The sequence below is a fragment of the Rattus rattus genome, chromosome 3 (genome assembly GCF_011064425.1).
Source record: "Rattus rattus isolate New Zealand chromosome 3, Rrattus_CSIRO_v1, whole genome shotgun sequence".
Classification (NCBI taxonomy): Eukaryota; Metazoa; Chordata; class Mammalia; order Rodentia; family Muridae; genus Rattus; species Rattus rattus.
Window position 1 is genome coordinate 135,774,283 of NC_046156.1, and position 16,393 is coordinate 135,790,675.

Below are 16,393 nucleotides of genomic sequence, written 5' to 3' on the forward strand. Positions count from 1 at the left end.
TAAATAACTCAATACACAATGATCCAAGAACACAAATCACCGAAGTAAAAAATGAGCTATGTACCTGAACAGAGGACTCCCAAAACATTTGATAAAAAGAGTTAAGAAATATTTTTTAAAAGTTTATCATTGGTCTACTATAGAAGAGCTTTGCATTGTGGGAGCTCCTTCCTTTCTCACTCCCCGGCCATCTTGGCATCTGGTCTTGGTTTAGGGTTGTCCTGAACCAAAGGCAAGAAGATGGTGGTCACAAAGAATACTAAAAAGTCTCTGGAGTCGATCAACTCTAGGCTCCAGATTGTAATGAAAAGTGGAAAGTACATTCTGGGGTACAAACAGACTCTGAAGATGATCAGACAAGGCAAAGCAAAGTTGGTTATCCTCGCTAACAACTGCCTAGCTTTGAGGAAATCTGAAATAGAATACTATGCCATGTTGGCTAAAACTGGTGTCCATCACTACTGTGGCAATAATATTGAATTGGGCACAGCGTGTGGAAAATACTACAGAGTATACACACTGGCTATCATTGACCCAGGTGATTCTGATATTATCAGAAGCATGCCAGAACAAATAGGGTGAGAAGTAAACAAGAAAGTTTTCCTTTAAAAAAGTTTGTCATCATTAGCAATTAGGGACATGAAAACCAAAGTAACATTAAAATTTCATCTTACATGAGTCAGAATAGTAAAGATCATGAAAACAGGTGACAAAAAAAATACTACCTATGTTGTTGGGAAAGGGGAACCTATTCATCATTGGTGTGATGTGAAACTGGCTCAGCCACTTACTTATTATATGAAGATCAGTGTGGACAAATATGATAAAATTAAAAATCAATCTACCATATGATCTAACTATGATACTCCTTGGCATGTGGCCAAAGAACTCAGCATCCTACTCCACAGCCATGGTCAATGTTGCTCTATACACGATAGCCAGAAAATAGGAAGAATGCAAATGTCCCTTGACTGGTGATGGACAATGAAAATGTGGGACATAAACATAATTGAATACTTATAAGGAATACAGAAGAAGTATTTTAGCTGTAAATTATCATTCTGAGTGAGGTATTTGATACCCAGAATGGTAAATGTGCTCTCTTATATGTGGATGCAAGCTTTGAATCTTTGGATAAGTGTGCTTAACTTCAAGAATCCACTGAAGCCAAGCAACTACTATAAGGTAGCTTTCAAGGGAGAGGAGATAGAAGCCAGACTGTGTGAGGATAGGATAGAAGAAGGCAAAAAAGGGTTCAGTTGGGTGGAGGATAAAAGGCAGGGCAGGGCAGAGCAGGGCAGGGCAGGGCAGGGCAGGGCAGGGCAGGGCAGGGCAGGGCAGGGTAAGGGAAAGAATATGGTGAAGATCTTTGAAAATGCTATACAGAAATCTACTTTTGGAGAAGCTTTCCAATATAACTACATATACAAATACACAAAATTTTAGATGGTTACTTTATAAAGGGGGAACAATGTCCAACTTGAGACGGCATAGGGTATCACATTAAAAGCCCTTTGGTCTGGTACATGTTACCTCTTTTCAAGCTGTTGGTCAGTTTCATCTCATAGACTCATAAACATTACAAGCTATTGCTATTGTTCTTGGTTACCCTCCAGAACTTGATGACAAGAAGACACTACATACTTAAATCATAGATGATGGAGAAATTAAGCTGGTACCAGCCTAGAAACCTCACTCCTATTAGCTAGTTTTCATAGTTCTGAAAAGTGTTAAACATGCTATGGAAGGGGTAATCGCAGTCTTATCTAGTTGTGAACTCTGTGTGCTACAATATAAACCCTGTGTGGACTATCCTGGAAAGATATGCCTACTTGAGTAACATGAATGATATGTTATTAACCAGCAACTTTCTTGTTTGACTACATAATAGAAAATTCATACCTGGTGCCCTTAATTGGGCCAAAAAAAATCATTGTCTGAATAGATAGCAATATCTAGAACAAAACTAGTATTCTGCTAGATTGATACAGTACTAAATTATCTCTCTAAGAACCTTTCTTCAAACATGCAGATTAGTGCATGACAAACTTTATCAGAAAAGCTTCTTTTTGTAGTAAATGGTGATTAATGCAGAGGCCCACAACTGGTCATCCTGCAGAAAATAAGACTGTAGAGTGTTAATCTTTAAATGAGACATTCCTTTCACACCCCTTTCTCCCAAAATCCGAGGTACATTATGGTAAAGGGAATAACAAGATTTTAAGAGCCATATGTAATTGATGACTACAGCAAAAGTCTTTTCTGGATAAAACCAAGAATTTACACACATAAACTCACAGTGGTTGGGACTGAATGCATGAGAACTTAACAATCAAGCCAGACAAGTTTGGATTAGCACAGGGGTCATAAAGACCCAACAGTAGCCAAGCAGCTATTGGCAACTGATAACTGCTGGGAAAGACTAAGTTTTCTTCAGGAATGCAGTTCCTGGAAGGCTACCTATACTCTAATAGATGGACCTATTCCCAGGTACATATTGGAAGTACTGGGTGAATGCAATGAACAAAAGCAACAACAACAGAAACAGTTGCAATTGGAAGGAAATAGTGGGACAAAGCTTAAGGGGAGGAAATAAGAAATGAATTTAACAAAAACATATGCATGTCCTGTTTTGTTGTTGTTTGTTTTCATTTCATTTTGTTTTGTCAACTTGACACAAGCTATAGTGATCTGGGAAGGGGAAGTTCAGTTGAGAAAATACCTTCTTTAGATTGGACCATAAGCAAGCTGACAGGGGCCATTTTCTTCCTTGATAATTGGTGGGAGGGTCTGGGTTGAATAAGAGAGTAGGCTAATCATGCTATTAAAAGCAAGTTAATACCATTCTCCTATGTCCAGTGTTTCTGTTCCTTTTTCAGGTTTCTGCCTTGATTTCCCTTCATGCTGGACTAAACATTGAGTTGGACAAATTATTTACTCCCCAGGTTGCTTTTGGTCACAGGCTTCATACCAGCAATAGAAACCTAAGACAATGCTTATATGAAATCCTCAAACAGTATAATAAATAATATACATCAAAAATTTCACTAAGTTTCTTGAAGGAACTATTGAAAGTAAAATTGTAAAATATTTACACCCCTTTAGAAAAATAAATGTTTTTAGTTAAACTGACTTGTGAGTGTATTTCAGTACATGTAATATAGGATAGAATCCTCTAAAGTAAGCCTGTTTGGGGCCTAGTATTATCTTATCCCTATGAGACGATATGAAGGTTTACAACTACACAAGTTGGTCTACCTCTGAGTGAACTCTCCTAACAAGACATTTGATCCAATGGATATTAGTATATTCCAACTCCATATAATTGAGGAGGAAAAAAGCAATCCGAATTATTGAAACGAAAAGTTCTTTTTCTTTTGTTTTAAAATATTTTTGTTTCTTAAAGCTTAGCATTTTCTCTAATGAAAACTGATTTGTATGTATATTTAAAAAATTGAAAGAACAGTCTTGTATTCAATCAGGACTTTAAAATGTACCATTTGGAGACATTTAGGATTGGTGGCTAGGAACATAATGCACTCACTTTCTCCTGGAAGGGGGGTGGGTGTATGGGGAACCAAAACAATAGGCTATAGCTCATAGGTTTATGGCCGTACTGAGAATGATCATGAGAGAGCATGGGAGGTTGGCAGGAGAATGTCTGGAATCACTTTAACTATCAGAAACCTTTAAGAGGAAAAAAAGTACTCTGGCCCTTGCCATTCTCTTCCATAGTTGAGAAAACTAATGCTTCCGGTGTAGGAGGGTGAAATACAGTTCCAACAATGTTATCAGAACAGATGCCGGATATAGTAGCTACCAGAAAGTTTAGCAATCATCTCAGGCAAGCAGTCTTTAAAATAAATAACCAAAAATAGTTTTTGGGACTTCCTGAAAACATAGCCAAAGGATATTTGGAGAAAAATAATATTAACTCTGGATATAGCTTATTGTACCACCCGAAGCACCCAGAGGAAAAGATCCAAACATCAAACCACCCCCACCTCCAGGGTGTATGGCTAGAGATGCTGACTGAGGTCCTTGTCAGGGCAAGAATTCCCACAGTAGCTGCCATAAGGGTACCACAGTCTCAACTGCCAGGTCATATACTCTGTCCTTATCAATGCTCATCCATTCCCTCCCCTGACAAAGCTTGACTCTTGCTTTGAGTATCATGTGGTCTAAAACCACTGATCCAAATTAAATGTCTGATACTATTCAGAAAACAAGTGCCTCAAACTTTATGACCACTACTGGTGCAGTTAACCTTTTAGTAAGTCAATATTAAAAGTGTCTAAGAGCACCATATCACTTAACAGAGACCAGCCTCTCATTTTAAGAACAACTTTTCATGTTGAATATGGGAGTTTTTTTCCAGCTCTACAACTGTCATCAGGGAAGTGAGTCTTGAGAGGCAAGAAGGAAAATTCAGTTCAGCCTGAGTTAGTTGGTGCTGGTTCAGACTTATAGAGGACCTGACACCAGGTGATTTACTATAAGCATGTTTAAGCATGACATTTGTTTGGCGGTGGGGGATTCCTGGTATAATAAAATTACTGGTGAATAAGGAGGTTAATTACATTGAAACTCAACTTGAAGTACATGTCATTTCCTCCAAGAAGACAGTTCCTAGACATAAGCTCTATGTATTAGCTTAAGAGCCTAGGGAAGGATCTGGGCATATAGAGAATATAGAGGTCATTTTTATTATTACTAGTCCTGGTTATGGAAACTTGATATAGCCTACCCCTTCAGATAACACAGATCACCAGGCTATTAGTCACCTCCTATTCCCATCCTTCTATGTGGAAAAGCAGGTTATACATATTTTCTTTTGAAAAGACAACACTGTATACTTAACATTCCTGTTGTCCCTGGTGATCTGTAGGTACAAAGAGCTTTGGACTCTCGTCAGTGGTATCACATACACACTGCTGTCTGCATCACACATGCTAGAATGTACCCATACCTACATAGGCTGTAAAGATAGTAGAACTTTTAAACTTTAATACAGTGCCCTAAAGATATTTAGTTATAGCCAAGAGTCGACAGTTAGACTCTCCCATATTGTCCAGCTGGAAATAAAGTCAACAATAACCAAGACTTCTGAACATTTTCAGAAGAAAACCATTTACCAGGAATTCCACTGCAAAAAGTCAAAGAAAAGTATGGTAGATACATTGTCTTAGTTAGATTTCCATTGCTGTGAAGAAGCACGATGATTAAGGTAACTTTTGTAAGAACTATTTAATTGTGGCAGGCTTAGAGTTTTAGAGACTCATTTCATTATCATTATAGCAGGGAGTAAGTATATCAGTGTGCACGCAAGACATAGTGCTGAAGGACCTGAGAGTTCTACATATTAATCTGCAGGTAGCATCAGGAGACTGGAATTGTTTTTAAATTGGGCCTAGCTTGAGAATTTTTTCTTCTTTCTTTTCCATCTTCATTAAATTGGGTATTTCTTATTTACATTTCAAATGTTACTCCCTTTCCCAGTTTCCAGGCCAACATCCCCCTAACCCATTCCCCTTCCTCCTCTCCCCCCCATTACCGCCCTCCCCCCAACAATCCTGTTCACTGGGGTTCCAGCCTTGGCAGGACCAAGAGCTTCTCCTTCCACTTATGCCCTTTCTAGGCTATTTATTGCTACCTATACATTTGGAGCCCAGGGTCCGTCCATTTATAGACTTTGGGTAGTGGCTTAGTCCCTGGAAGCTCTGGTTGGTTGGCATTGTTGAGCCCCTTCAAGCTCTTTCAGTCCTCTCTCTGATTCCTTCAACGGGAGTCCCATTCTCAGTTCAGTGGTTTGCTGCTGGCATTCGCCTATGTATTCTGTTTGTGTCTCTCAGGAGAGATCTAGAATTTAAGATCTCAAAGCCTCACCTCCACAGGAAGACACTTCCTCCAATAAGGCTGTACCTCCTAATAGTGCCAGCCCCTATGGCCAAGCACTCAAATACATGAATCTACACAGGGCAAACCTACTGAAACTACCACATTTCACTCCCTGGTTCCCCTAGGCTTGTAGCCATAACATAATGCAAAAATATATTTAGTCAAATTTCAAAAATCCCATACTCTATTACAGTCCCAACCATGTTTATAAGTTCAAAGTCTCTTCTGAGATTCACACAATCTTTTAACTAACCCCTTAGAAAATCAAAATGTAGATCACAAAGTTTCAACATGTCATGGCATATTAGCATTTCAAAACACAGGGAAGGCAGCACAGTGAGGAAAATCACCAAAGCAAGAATGAAAACCAGCTGGGCAAACTCCAAAGCTTGTATCTCCTTCCTGGTGTCCAAGTTCAGAGCTCTAGCTACTTTCATCTTTGATGAATGCAGCATACTTCTTTCTCTTGGGTTGTTACCACTCTTTGTTACCATTTTTCTTTACTGGGTATTTCATCTGGCATCTTTAACCTGTTGGAGTTTCCAAGGCAATTGAGGTTTCACATTAACATTTTCTGTAGCTATTGTTCTTGATGGTAATCCCATGCTGCTGGCATCTCCAAGACAATGGTGTTTTCTGTTATAACTGGGCTAGACTTTCACCAGTAGCCCCTCATAGACCATCTTTATTGTGCCAAGCCTCAACTACTTTGCATGACCCCTTCAACTTGGGCCTGTAACTAAACTGATACTGCCCCTTCACCAATGGCCTTTTTGGCCTCTTACTGTACCAATCCTCAGATGCTCTCCAGGACACCTTCATGCCTTCAAAACCATTACCTCCTGTGTGATGATCATTATCAAGTTCTTCTGCCAGCATGTTTTAACTTTGACTGTCTCGCATAATGGCCTCAAAGCAGGGATACTCCTGACACAATCATGACCTCAGAAACTTTCTTTAGTCACAGAGGGAAATTCCATTGTTGATTCTAGAGCCAGAACCACATGACTAAAGCTTCCAAGTTCTGCTGCTTGCTGAACATGCCCCCTGTGGGGCAGTGGACCATGCCACAAGACAGAAAATCTGCTAAGGTCAAGCAGATTCAAGGAATCCAGACAATTCTCAATAATTGAGAGCAGTAGCCATTTAAATCTATTCCCAACCAAGTTCCTGTCCTGGGACGTATGACTATGATACAACACTGAGAGGAGTGTGACAAACAATAATGTAGGGACAACACGTGAAATCCTTCCACATATACATGAGGCATCCCTAACATTTCAAACCAAGTCAGTAGAAAACATCTGTCTCTAAATCCCAACCCACTCCCAAATGTTTATAAAGTCCTATCCAGAAGGAGTAATGTGCAGGAAGTATTTCACCAAAGATCGTTTGAAAGTGCCTGTCTTAACTGAGATTAGCACTCCAGAAAATAGTTTTCTCTTCTGAAGCTTTCAGGACCTTGACCTGTCTCAACCAGCCAGTTGTTCAAACATGACTGCAGCCACTTCCTATTCAATAGTCTCAACCTTGGCCCCTTGATGCCCACTGCTTCTTGCCAGCTGCCTGACAACCAATTCTAGGGCAGAAGAGGCCCAGCAGCTTACCTCTGGCTTCCCATTGGAAAGCTGTAACTCTCTGACCACTCCAGATAGGCCAAAGCTCTGTGCATCCTCACTAACAGAGTCTGGTTCATAGACTAGAAGCCCTCTTCTTCAATTAAATCTTCACCATCTCTATTTTCTCCCTGGTTTCCTCCACTTCCTAATCTTGGTTGTTCTATAACTTTCTCTGTAGACCAGACTGATCTTGAACTCAGGAATCTGTATACCTCTGTCTCCTAAGTGCTGGGATTAAAGGCATATACCACCACATCTGTACCTAAGCTTTTCTTTAATTCCTTTCATGACAGTCCTTTATAAGCATGGACACTGGGCCTCGAGATTTGGATTAAAAAGCATGTGTCATTTAACCGCAAGATTTGGATCAAAAGCCTGTGTCTTCCAGCCTCCTGCTGTCTCTCTGCCTCAAGATCCAGATCAGGTGTGCTCTCCATTTCTGGATCGTATTTCATTCTAGATATAATCAAGTTGACAACAAAGAATAGCCATCACAAACCACTCCTTGTGAACTTGACACACAATAATCTCTTCTTATGTCCAAATGAAAATAATAACTTTTATCATAATGCCTAACATGATATAACTATCCCTCCTACAACTTCAAGTGCACTGTAATTTAGAACAAGCAACAATGGCCATGGGGGTACATTCCTTTCACAAGATGAAATCTTAGCTGGGTGGGATCTTGTCCCAGTGTCAACAGTTTGTTAATTCCACTTAATATTTGTAATCTGTTCATCTCCTTAATCTGTTCAACACAAGATTCATCTCTATTACACGTCCTGGTGCCCCTTTAACTCTTGATCCATACATTTATACATTTTGTATTCTTCTTTTCTCAACTTACTACATTTGATCAAAAAACTCTTCACTTGCTGGGTATTTTAAAAAACAAACAAACAAAAACAAAACAACAACGACAAAACAAAAACCAACCAAACAAACAAAAAAACTCACTCTTCCTAAGAGTGAACCACAGGACAGAGTCTATGTTAGGATGTTTTGAGATTTCCTTCTGAAAGTGTAACTAATCTAAATTTCTTCACTTTAGCCTCAGGCAGACTTTTTGGATAAGAACAAAAAGTAGCCATGTTCTTCACCAAAATATCACAAGAATACTCTCTTGTCAACCTACGAAAGTAAGTTCTTCTCTAAAACTTCTTGAGCCATACAAACACAGTTCAAATCACCCTGAGCATCATTGTCATTTATGGTCTGTTAAGCCTCACTTAAAACATTCCACTGCTTTCCTAATGTAAATTCCTCAAATCTACATTCCTTTAAACAAAAGTCTGGTCAGGCCTATGGCAGCAATACCCCAGTCCCTGTTCCAACTTCTGTTCTAGTTTGGGCTTTTATTACTATGAAGAAAGACCATGATTGAGGCAACTCTTAAAAGGAAATCGTTTAATTGGGCCTAGTTTACAATTTCAGTGGTCTATTCCATTATCATCATAGTGGGAAGTATGGAAGTATACAAGCAGATATGATGCTGGAGGAGCCAAGAGTTGTACATCTTGATGCACAGGCAGTATCCAGAGAGAGCATATGTTTTATATTGGGCATACAGTAAGCATTTAAGAACTCAAAGCCCCAATTCCAAAGTGATGCACTTTATCTTAACAAGGGTATAAATCCTAATAATGCCATTTCCTTTGGCCAAGCTTTCAAACACATGAATCTATAGTGGCTAAACTCATTCAAACTATCACACACATCAATATAGGAACATGAAAGACTTGAAAAGAAAAATTGGACAACATACCTCCAAAAGTGCCTAAGACTCTAGCAACAGATAAATTAAAATATATGGAATTCCTGATATGTAACTGAAATGATGAGCAAAGAAAAGCCCCAGGGTAGGCAAGCTATACTTTTTGGCAGCTGCCTGAGGAGGGAGATGGAAAAGATAAATTAAAGACCATGCCATTTAAGTTAAGCCAGGATGAAGGTCAGCCACAGGCAAATAATCATCAAAGGAAACTTTAGAGAGACTGGGGGGTGGGGGAGTGAACCTAAAATACCAGAATAAATGTATACTAAGGCTTTTGCTAGAATCTAAGACAAGAGGATGAGTAGCAGGGAAAGCAAAAGTTCTGAGAACTAGAGGATTTTAATTCTGGCAAGGAGAAGTACATTATATCTTTAAAGCGCTGCATATAACTTTAGAGTAACTTAAAGGTAAACTTGCTTTCCTTGGGAGTGATGCCTTGGCCAGGTGGTTGGCTTTGAAATTCTAGATCCCAACAAACTGGAATTCCCCCCAGGAAGCACATGCTGGGAGGAGCAAAATGTTAAAGTCTGGTACCAGACAGAGAGCATGGCTGTCTTCTAGAAGAGGTTGTCAGACTGCCTTGGTGGAAAAACTAGAACCTAGACAATGATGGGCCAGCAGTGGGCAGGACCACACCTTGACTGTGACTGCCTAGATATACCTATTCCTGGCTCACTAGTTAGGATTCTGTGGATGGATGGAAGGGTATTACTGTCTTTCTTGGTCCCCCTTCCTAATATTTGAATAAATAGTTTTTCTGCTTTTTACCATCAAAAAAATAAAATAAAAATTAAAAAAAAGTTCAATGAGATCTAAGAGACTATGGGTAAGCAGTTAAATATAATCAGAAAGATGACTTGGGATGTGAGTGAAAAATAAAGCAGATGGGCTTAAAATAGGGGAAAAAACCAGTTTGGGAGAGAATACAATAAATCAGATAAGATTTTTAAGTGAAAGTCTCAAAGTGATCTATATTTTCAAAGAGTATTTGGAGCTAGAAAGATGATTTCATTTTTAAGATCATTTACTGATAAATTATTAGCTGTGACTAATGAGAGATCTGCATTGTTGAGGAGAAATCTTCTGTAAAATATTTCCTCAGGTTCAGTATACAGAATCTGTGGTACAGGGAAATCAAGGATGTATCTCAAGCTAGCTATTGGGACTCAGTGATGTTTAGGAGTGTCCCAGATAGCAGTGGTTATGAAGTCATAGAAGCTTAATAAATGAAAGAGACACTGAGAGAAGATGAGTGTCGAGGGCAATAGAGACCCTAGAATATTGGAAATGGTAAGACCATGGCATGACTTCAGGGGCAATAGCATGTATTGTATTGCCTGGAGCAAGCCTGAACCTATGAGATAAGTCATGTGCAATATGGATGGTAGAATCAGGGATGCAGGGCTGCCCAAGATGTTTGGAGCCCTGATAAACATGAGAGAATCCCGATGCTAGGTAGTGAACTATAGAATGCTAGAAATTCTTTTTTCTTTGCTTTGATTGTAACTGTGGTCTTGTTCCTTCCTCTAAAGATAAAATGTATGGAACTTTAATTCTTATGAGAATGATGAGAAATGAAATTTTTATGAAAAAAATTATAGAACTTTACATTTCACAAAAGCCCAGAGAAAATGTGATTGTCCTATAAAAAAAAGTCTGTGGGACTTTTTAAATTAATGATTAATGCATATAGAAGGACATAAACCACTGTCCGAATTGCTAGAACCTAGCAGGTAACCCTGGATTATATCAGAATGCAGGCTGAGCAAGCCATGGGATGCAAGTGAATAAGAAGCATCCCCCAATGGCTTCTGCCACAGTTCTTCACTTCAGATTCTGGCATTAAGTTCTAGCTCTGACATCTCTCATGTAGCCTGTATGATAAAATAAAACCTTCCCAAGTTGCTTTTGATCATGGTGTTTATTGTGTCAGGAGAAAGCAGACCAGGACACAGTTTTAGGGGGAAAACGTTTAATTTTAGATTATAGCTTCAGACATGATTTTCATGTTCCACTGATTAAGGCCTGTGGTGTGGGAGAATATTATGGCAGCAGGATTGTTGGCAAAGTTGCTAATCATGTGGGACTCAGGAAGCAGAGAGGGAGACAAGAAGGGACTGTGAAAAAAGACCCCCAAAACACATTCTCAGCGATTGACATTCTTCAGTTTGGCTTTAACAAACCAAAATTTCCAGTGCCTTATAGAATAGTACTACCATTGGCAATTATGCCTTCAAACTATGAGCCTATGATGGCATCTCAGACTTAAACAACAGCACCCAAGATCAAAATATGAAGAATATACACAATGAAAGAGAAATTTTCTCTAACATTGAGAATGAAATGGTTATACACACTGAGAGGCTTATACTATTTCAATGGACATGTCCAGAAAATAGAATCATTACATCATACTAGGACAAACTGTTGGAGAGATGACAGTGTGGCTCAGAGCATTTGCTGTTTTTGCAGAGGACCCAGATGTGGTTCCCAGCACACCACAGTAGCTAGCGACCATCTGCAATTTCGGTTCCATAGTATGTAATGCCTTCTTCTGGCTTACATGTGGTACTGAGATATGTTTCATGCAGGTAATATGCCACGGCAAAATTTAAAATAAATAAATATTTTTTAAAAAATATAAGACAAAGAATGGATTTTATAAAAGAGAAAGGTATCAAGTCATATTGCATATATCCAAGATTTCTTATTAGAAACTGTGTATGCCAGAAATATAATGATACAAGTCCTTAAGAAGCACAGCTACTAGGCAAGATTTTGTTCCTAGAGAAAGGACATTCTTTTAAAAATAGAGAAACAAAGGCATTCCAAGATAAGCAAAAATTTAGAGGATACCTGACCATAATATAAGCCTTATAAAAGATGATTGTGAAAGAGCAAGTGCTCGTAACTGCAGAGCTATTGCTCCAGCACCAAGTACCTACTTCTAAAAAAGAAGGAAAAAGAGTAAGAAAGAAAAGATTTTAAAGATGATACATTTCAATAACTTGGAGAAACAGTAGCTAAAGAACACAGAATTATTTAAAAAATGAAATATGAAACATTAGAGCAGAAAGAGTCTTAAAATTGATTAAATATTTGCTTATTAGGGAACTATAAAATGAACAGCCCTATTTATATAGACTAATTAAGAAAAAGGAGAAGATACAGATAACCAGAAATTTAGAAATTTACCGAAGTACATAATTACAAAGCTTCATTAGGTGTTACTTTGTAAGACCTTTATAAGCTAGAAAATGTAGAAAAAAATAAGAATGTATGACTTAAAAGGATAAACCAAGCAGCTATGAAAAACTCAAAAAGATTTATAATTAATAGTGAGATTAAATCGTGACTGAAAAGTTGTCCAAGGAAAGAAAGTCCTAGGAACTAATGACTACACTGGTGATTTGTTTTACCAACCTTTTCTGCATTTGGAAGGAGAAAACCTTTTTAAATTTGTTCTGTAGGGAGCACGAACCTCGCTGATCCCAAAACACAACTCCCTTCTCCCAAACCCCGAGGGAGAGAGAGCTCACCCCCCCAAGACAGGTGGGCACTCCTGAGACTGCAGAGCAGGAGAGACCCCTAGTACTGCGCACCCCTGCCCACATCCCTGGTCCAAGAGGAAACTGTATAGGGCCTCTGGGAACAGGAAGATAGGGGCACTCATGCAGCAGGTCTCCTGCAGTCCAGACACCACCCAGATCTGAAGGGACTAGGTCAAACAGCTCCCTGCACCAAAATCCCTTGGGAGGAAGAGCTAGACCTTCAGAAGGGCAAACACACCTGGGAAGACAGAGGAGACTACTCTCTGCCCACATTTCTGACTCCTGAGGAAAACGCCTACCGCCATCTGGGCCCCTGGTGCACAGGGACTCCAGAGAAGACAGAGTAGGCCCTTCTGGTTGCAGCCCTCACAGAGAACTGTAACACAGCCACAAAGAGCGACTTCAGGACCGAGACCAAAGGTAAGACCAACTTTTCTGCTCCAAGTGACCTGCCTGATGGACTTAGGACATACGCCCAAAGGAACAGCTGAAAGCCAGTGGACATGAACAACTAAACGCCTGAGAACAGAACACTCAGTTCCCATAACTGGTTGAAAGAAAACAGGAAAATAGGTCTACAGCACTCCTGACACACAGGCCTATAGGACAGTCTAGCCACTGTCAGAAATAGCAGAACAAGGTAACACCAGAGACAACCTGATGGTAAGAGGCAAGCACAGGAACCCAAGCAACAGAAATGAAGACTACATGGCATCATCGGAGTCCAATTCCCCCACCAAAGCGAACACTGAATATCCAAACACACAAAAGCAAGATCTTGATTTTAAATCACTTTTGTTCATGATGATGGAGGACTTCAAGAAAGACATGAAAAACTACCTTAGAGAAACGCAGGAAAACATAAATAAACAAGTAGAAGCCTATAGAAAGGAATCACAAAAATCCCTGAAAGAATTCCAGGAAAACACAATAAAAAAGTGAAGGAATTAAAAATGAAAATAGAAGCCATAAAGAAAGCACAAAAGGAGACAACACTGGATATAGAAAACCAAAGGAAGAGACAAGGAGCCATAGATAAAAACATCAACAACAGAATACAAGAGATAGAAGATAGAATCTCAGGAGCAGAAGATTCCATAGAAATCATCGACACAACTGTCAAAGATAAGTAAAATGGAAAAAGCTACTGGTCCAAAAGATACAGGAAATCCAGGACTCAATCAGAAGATCAAACCTAAAGATAATAGGTATAGAAGAGAGTGAGGAATCCCAGCTCAAAGGACCAGTAAATATCTTCAACAAAATCATAGAAGAAAATTTCCCTAACCTAAATAAAGAGATGCCCACAAACATACAAGAAGCCTACAGACCTCCAAATATGTTGGACCAGAAAAGAAACTCCTCCCATCACATAATATTCAAAATACCAAGTACACATAACAAAGAAAGAATATTAAAAAGCAGTAAGAGAAAAAGGTCACGTAATGTATAAAGGCAGACCTATCAGAATCACACCAGACTTCTCACCAGAGACTATTAAAGCCAGAAGATCCTGGACGAATGTCATACAGATCCTAAGAGAACACAAATGCCAGCCCAGGTTACTGTATCAAGCAAAACTCTCAATGAACATAGATGGGAAACCAAGATATTCCATGACAAAACCAAATTTACACAATATCTTTCTACAAATCCAGCACTACAAAGGATAATAACTGGTAAAGCCCAACATAAGGAGGCAAGCTACACCCTAGAAAAAGCAAGAAACTAATCATCTGGGCAGAAAAACAAAGAGAAGAAAAGCACACAACCATAATCTCACATCAAAATATGAATATAACAGGAAGCAACAAGCACTATTCCTCAATATCAATAAAAATAAATGGACTCAATTCCCCAATAAAAAGACATAGAGTAACAAAATGGATAAGCAATGAGGACCCTGCATTCTGCCGCCTACAGGAAACATACCTCAGAGACAAAGACAGACAAGACCTCAGAGTAAAAGGATGGAAAACAACTTTCCAAGCAAATGGTCTGAAGAAGAAAGCAGGAGTAGCCGTTATAATATCGAATAAAATCTATTTTCATTCAAAATTCATCAAAAAAGATAAGGAAGGACACTTCATATTCATCAAAGAAAAAATCCACCAAGATGAACTATCAATCCTAAATATCTATGCTCCAAATACAAGGGCACCTACATACGTAAAAGAAATCTTACTAAAGCTCAAAGCACACAATAATAGTAGGAGATTTCAACATCCCACTCTCATCAATGGACAGATCATGGAAACAGAAATTAAACAGAGACATAGACTGACCAAGAGAAGTCATGAACCAAATGGACTTAACAGATATTTGTAGAGCATTCTATCCTTAAACAAAAGGATAAACCTTCTTCTCACCACCTCATGGTACTTTCTCCAAAATTGAAGATATAATCGGTCATAAAACAGGCCTCAACAGATACAGAAAGATAGAAATAATCCCATGTGTCCTATCAGACCACCATGGGCTAAAGCTGGTCTTCAATAACAATAAGGGAAGAACGTGCACATATACATGGAAGTTGAACAATGCTCTACTCAATGATAACCTGGTCAAGGAAGAAATAAAGAAAGAAAATAAAGACTTCTTAGAATTTAATGAAAATGAAGGTACAACATACCCAAACTTATGGGACAAAATAAAAGCTGTGCTAAGAGGAAAACTCATAGCTCTGAGTGCCTGCAGAAAGGAACAGGAAAAAACATATATCAGCAGCTGTATAGCACACCTAAAATCTCTAGAACAAAACAAAGCAAATACACCTAGGAGGAGTAGAAGGCAGGAAATAATCAAACTCAGAGCTGAAATCAACCAAGTAGAAACAAAAAGGACCATAGAAAGAATCAACAGAACCAAAAGCTGGTTCTTTGAGAAAATCAACAAGATAGATAAACCATTAGCCAGACTAACCAGTGGACACAGAGAGTGTGTACAAATTAACAAAATCAGAAATGAAAAGGGAGACATAACCACAGAATCAGAGGAAATTAAAAAAATCATCAGATCTTACTAGAAAAGCCTATATTCAACAAAACTGGAAATTCTGGAGGAAATGGACAATTTCCTAGACAGATACCAGGTACCGAAGTTAAATCAAGAACAGATAAACCATTAGAACAGTCCCATAACTCCTAAAGAAAAGGAAGCAGTCATTAAAGGTCTCCCAACCAAAAAGAGCCCAGGTCCAGATGGGTTCAGTGCAGAATTCTACCAGACCTTCATATAAGACCTCATACCAATACTCTCCAAACTATTCCACAAAATTGAAACAGATGGAGCACTATCAAATTCCTTCTATGAAGCCACTATTATTCTTATACCTAAATAACACAAAGACCCAACAAAAAAAGAGAACTTCAGACCAATTTCCTTATGAATATTGACTTAAAAATACTCAATAAAATTCTGGCAAACCGAATCCAAGAGCACATCAAAACAATCATCCACCATGATCAAGTAGGCTTCATCCCAGGCATGCAGGGATGGTTTGAATATAATGGAAAACCATCAACGTAATCCATTATATAAACAAACTG

The 16,393-nt window shown here is 38.8% G+C and overlaps 1 protein-coding gene across 1 annotated transcript; it reads left to right on the top strand.

Moving 5' to 3' along the window:
* The first annotated feature begins 240 nt into the window (after positions 1-240).
* On the top strand, positions 241-582 carry LOC116895946 (60S ribosomal protein L30-like). The gene has a single exon (XM_032897006.1). It carries the CDS (start codon positions 241-243, stop codon positions 580-582), a length of 342 nt encoding a protein of 113 aa, XP_032752897.1.
* The last annotated feature ends 15,811 nt before the right edge of the window (positions 583-16,393 follow it).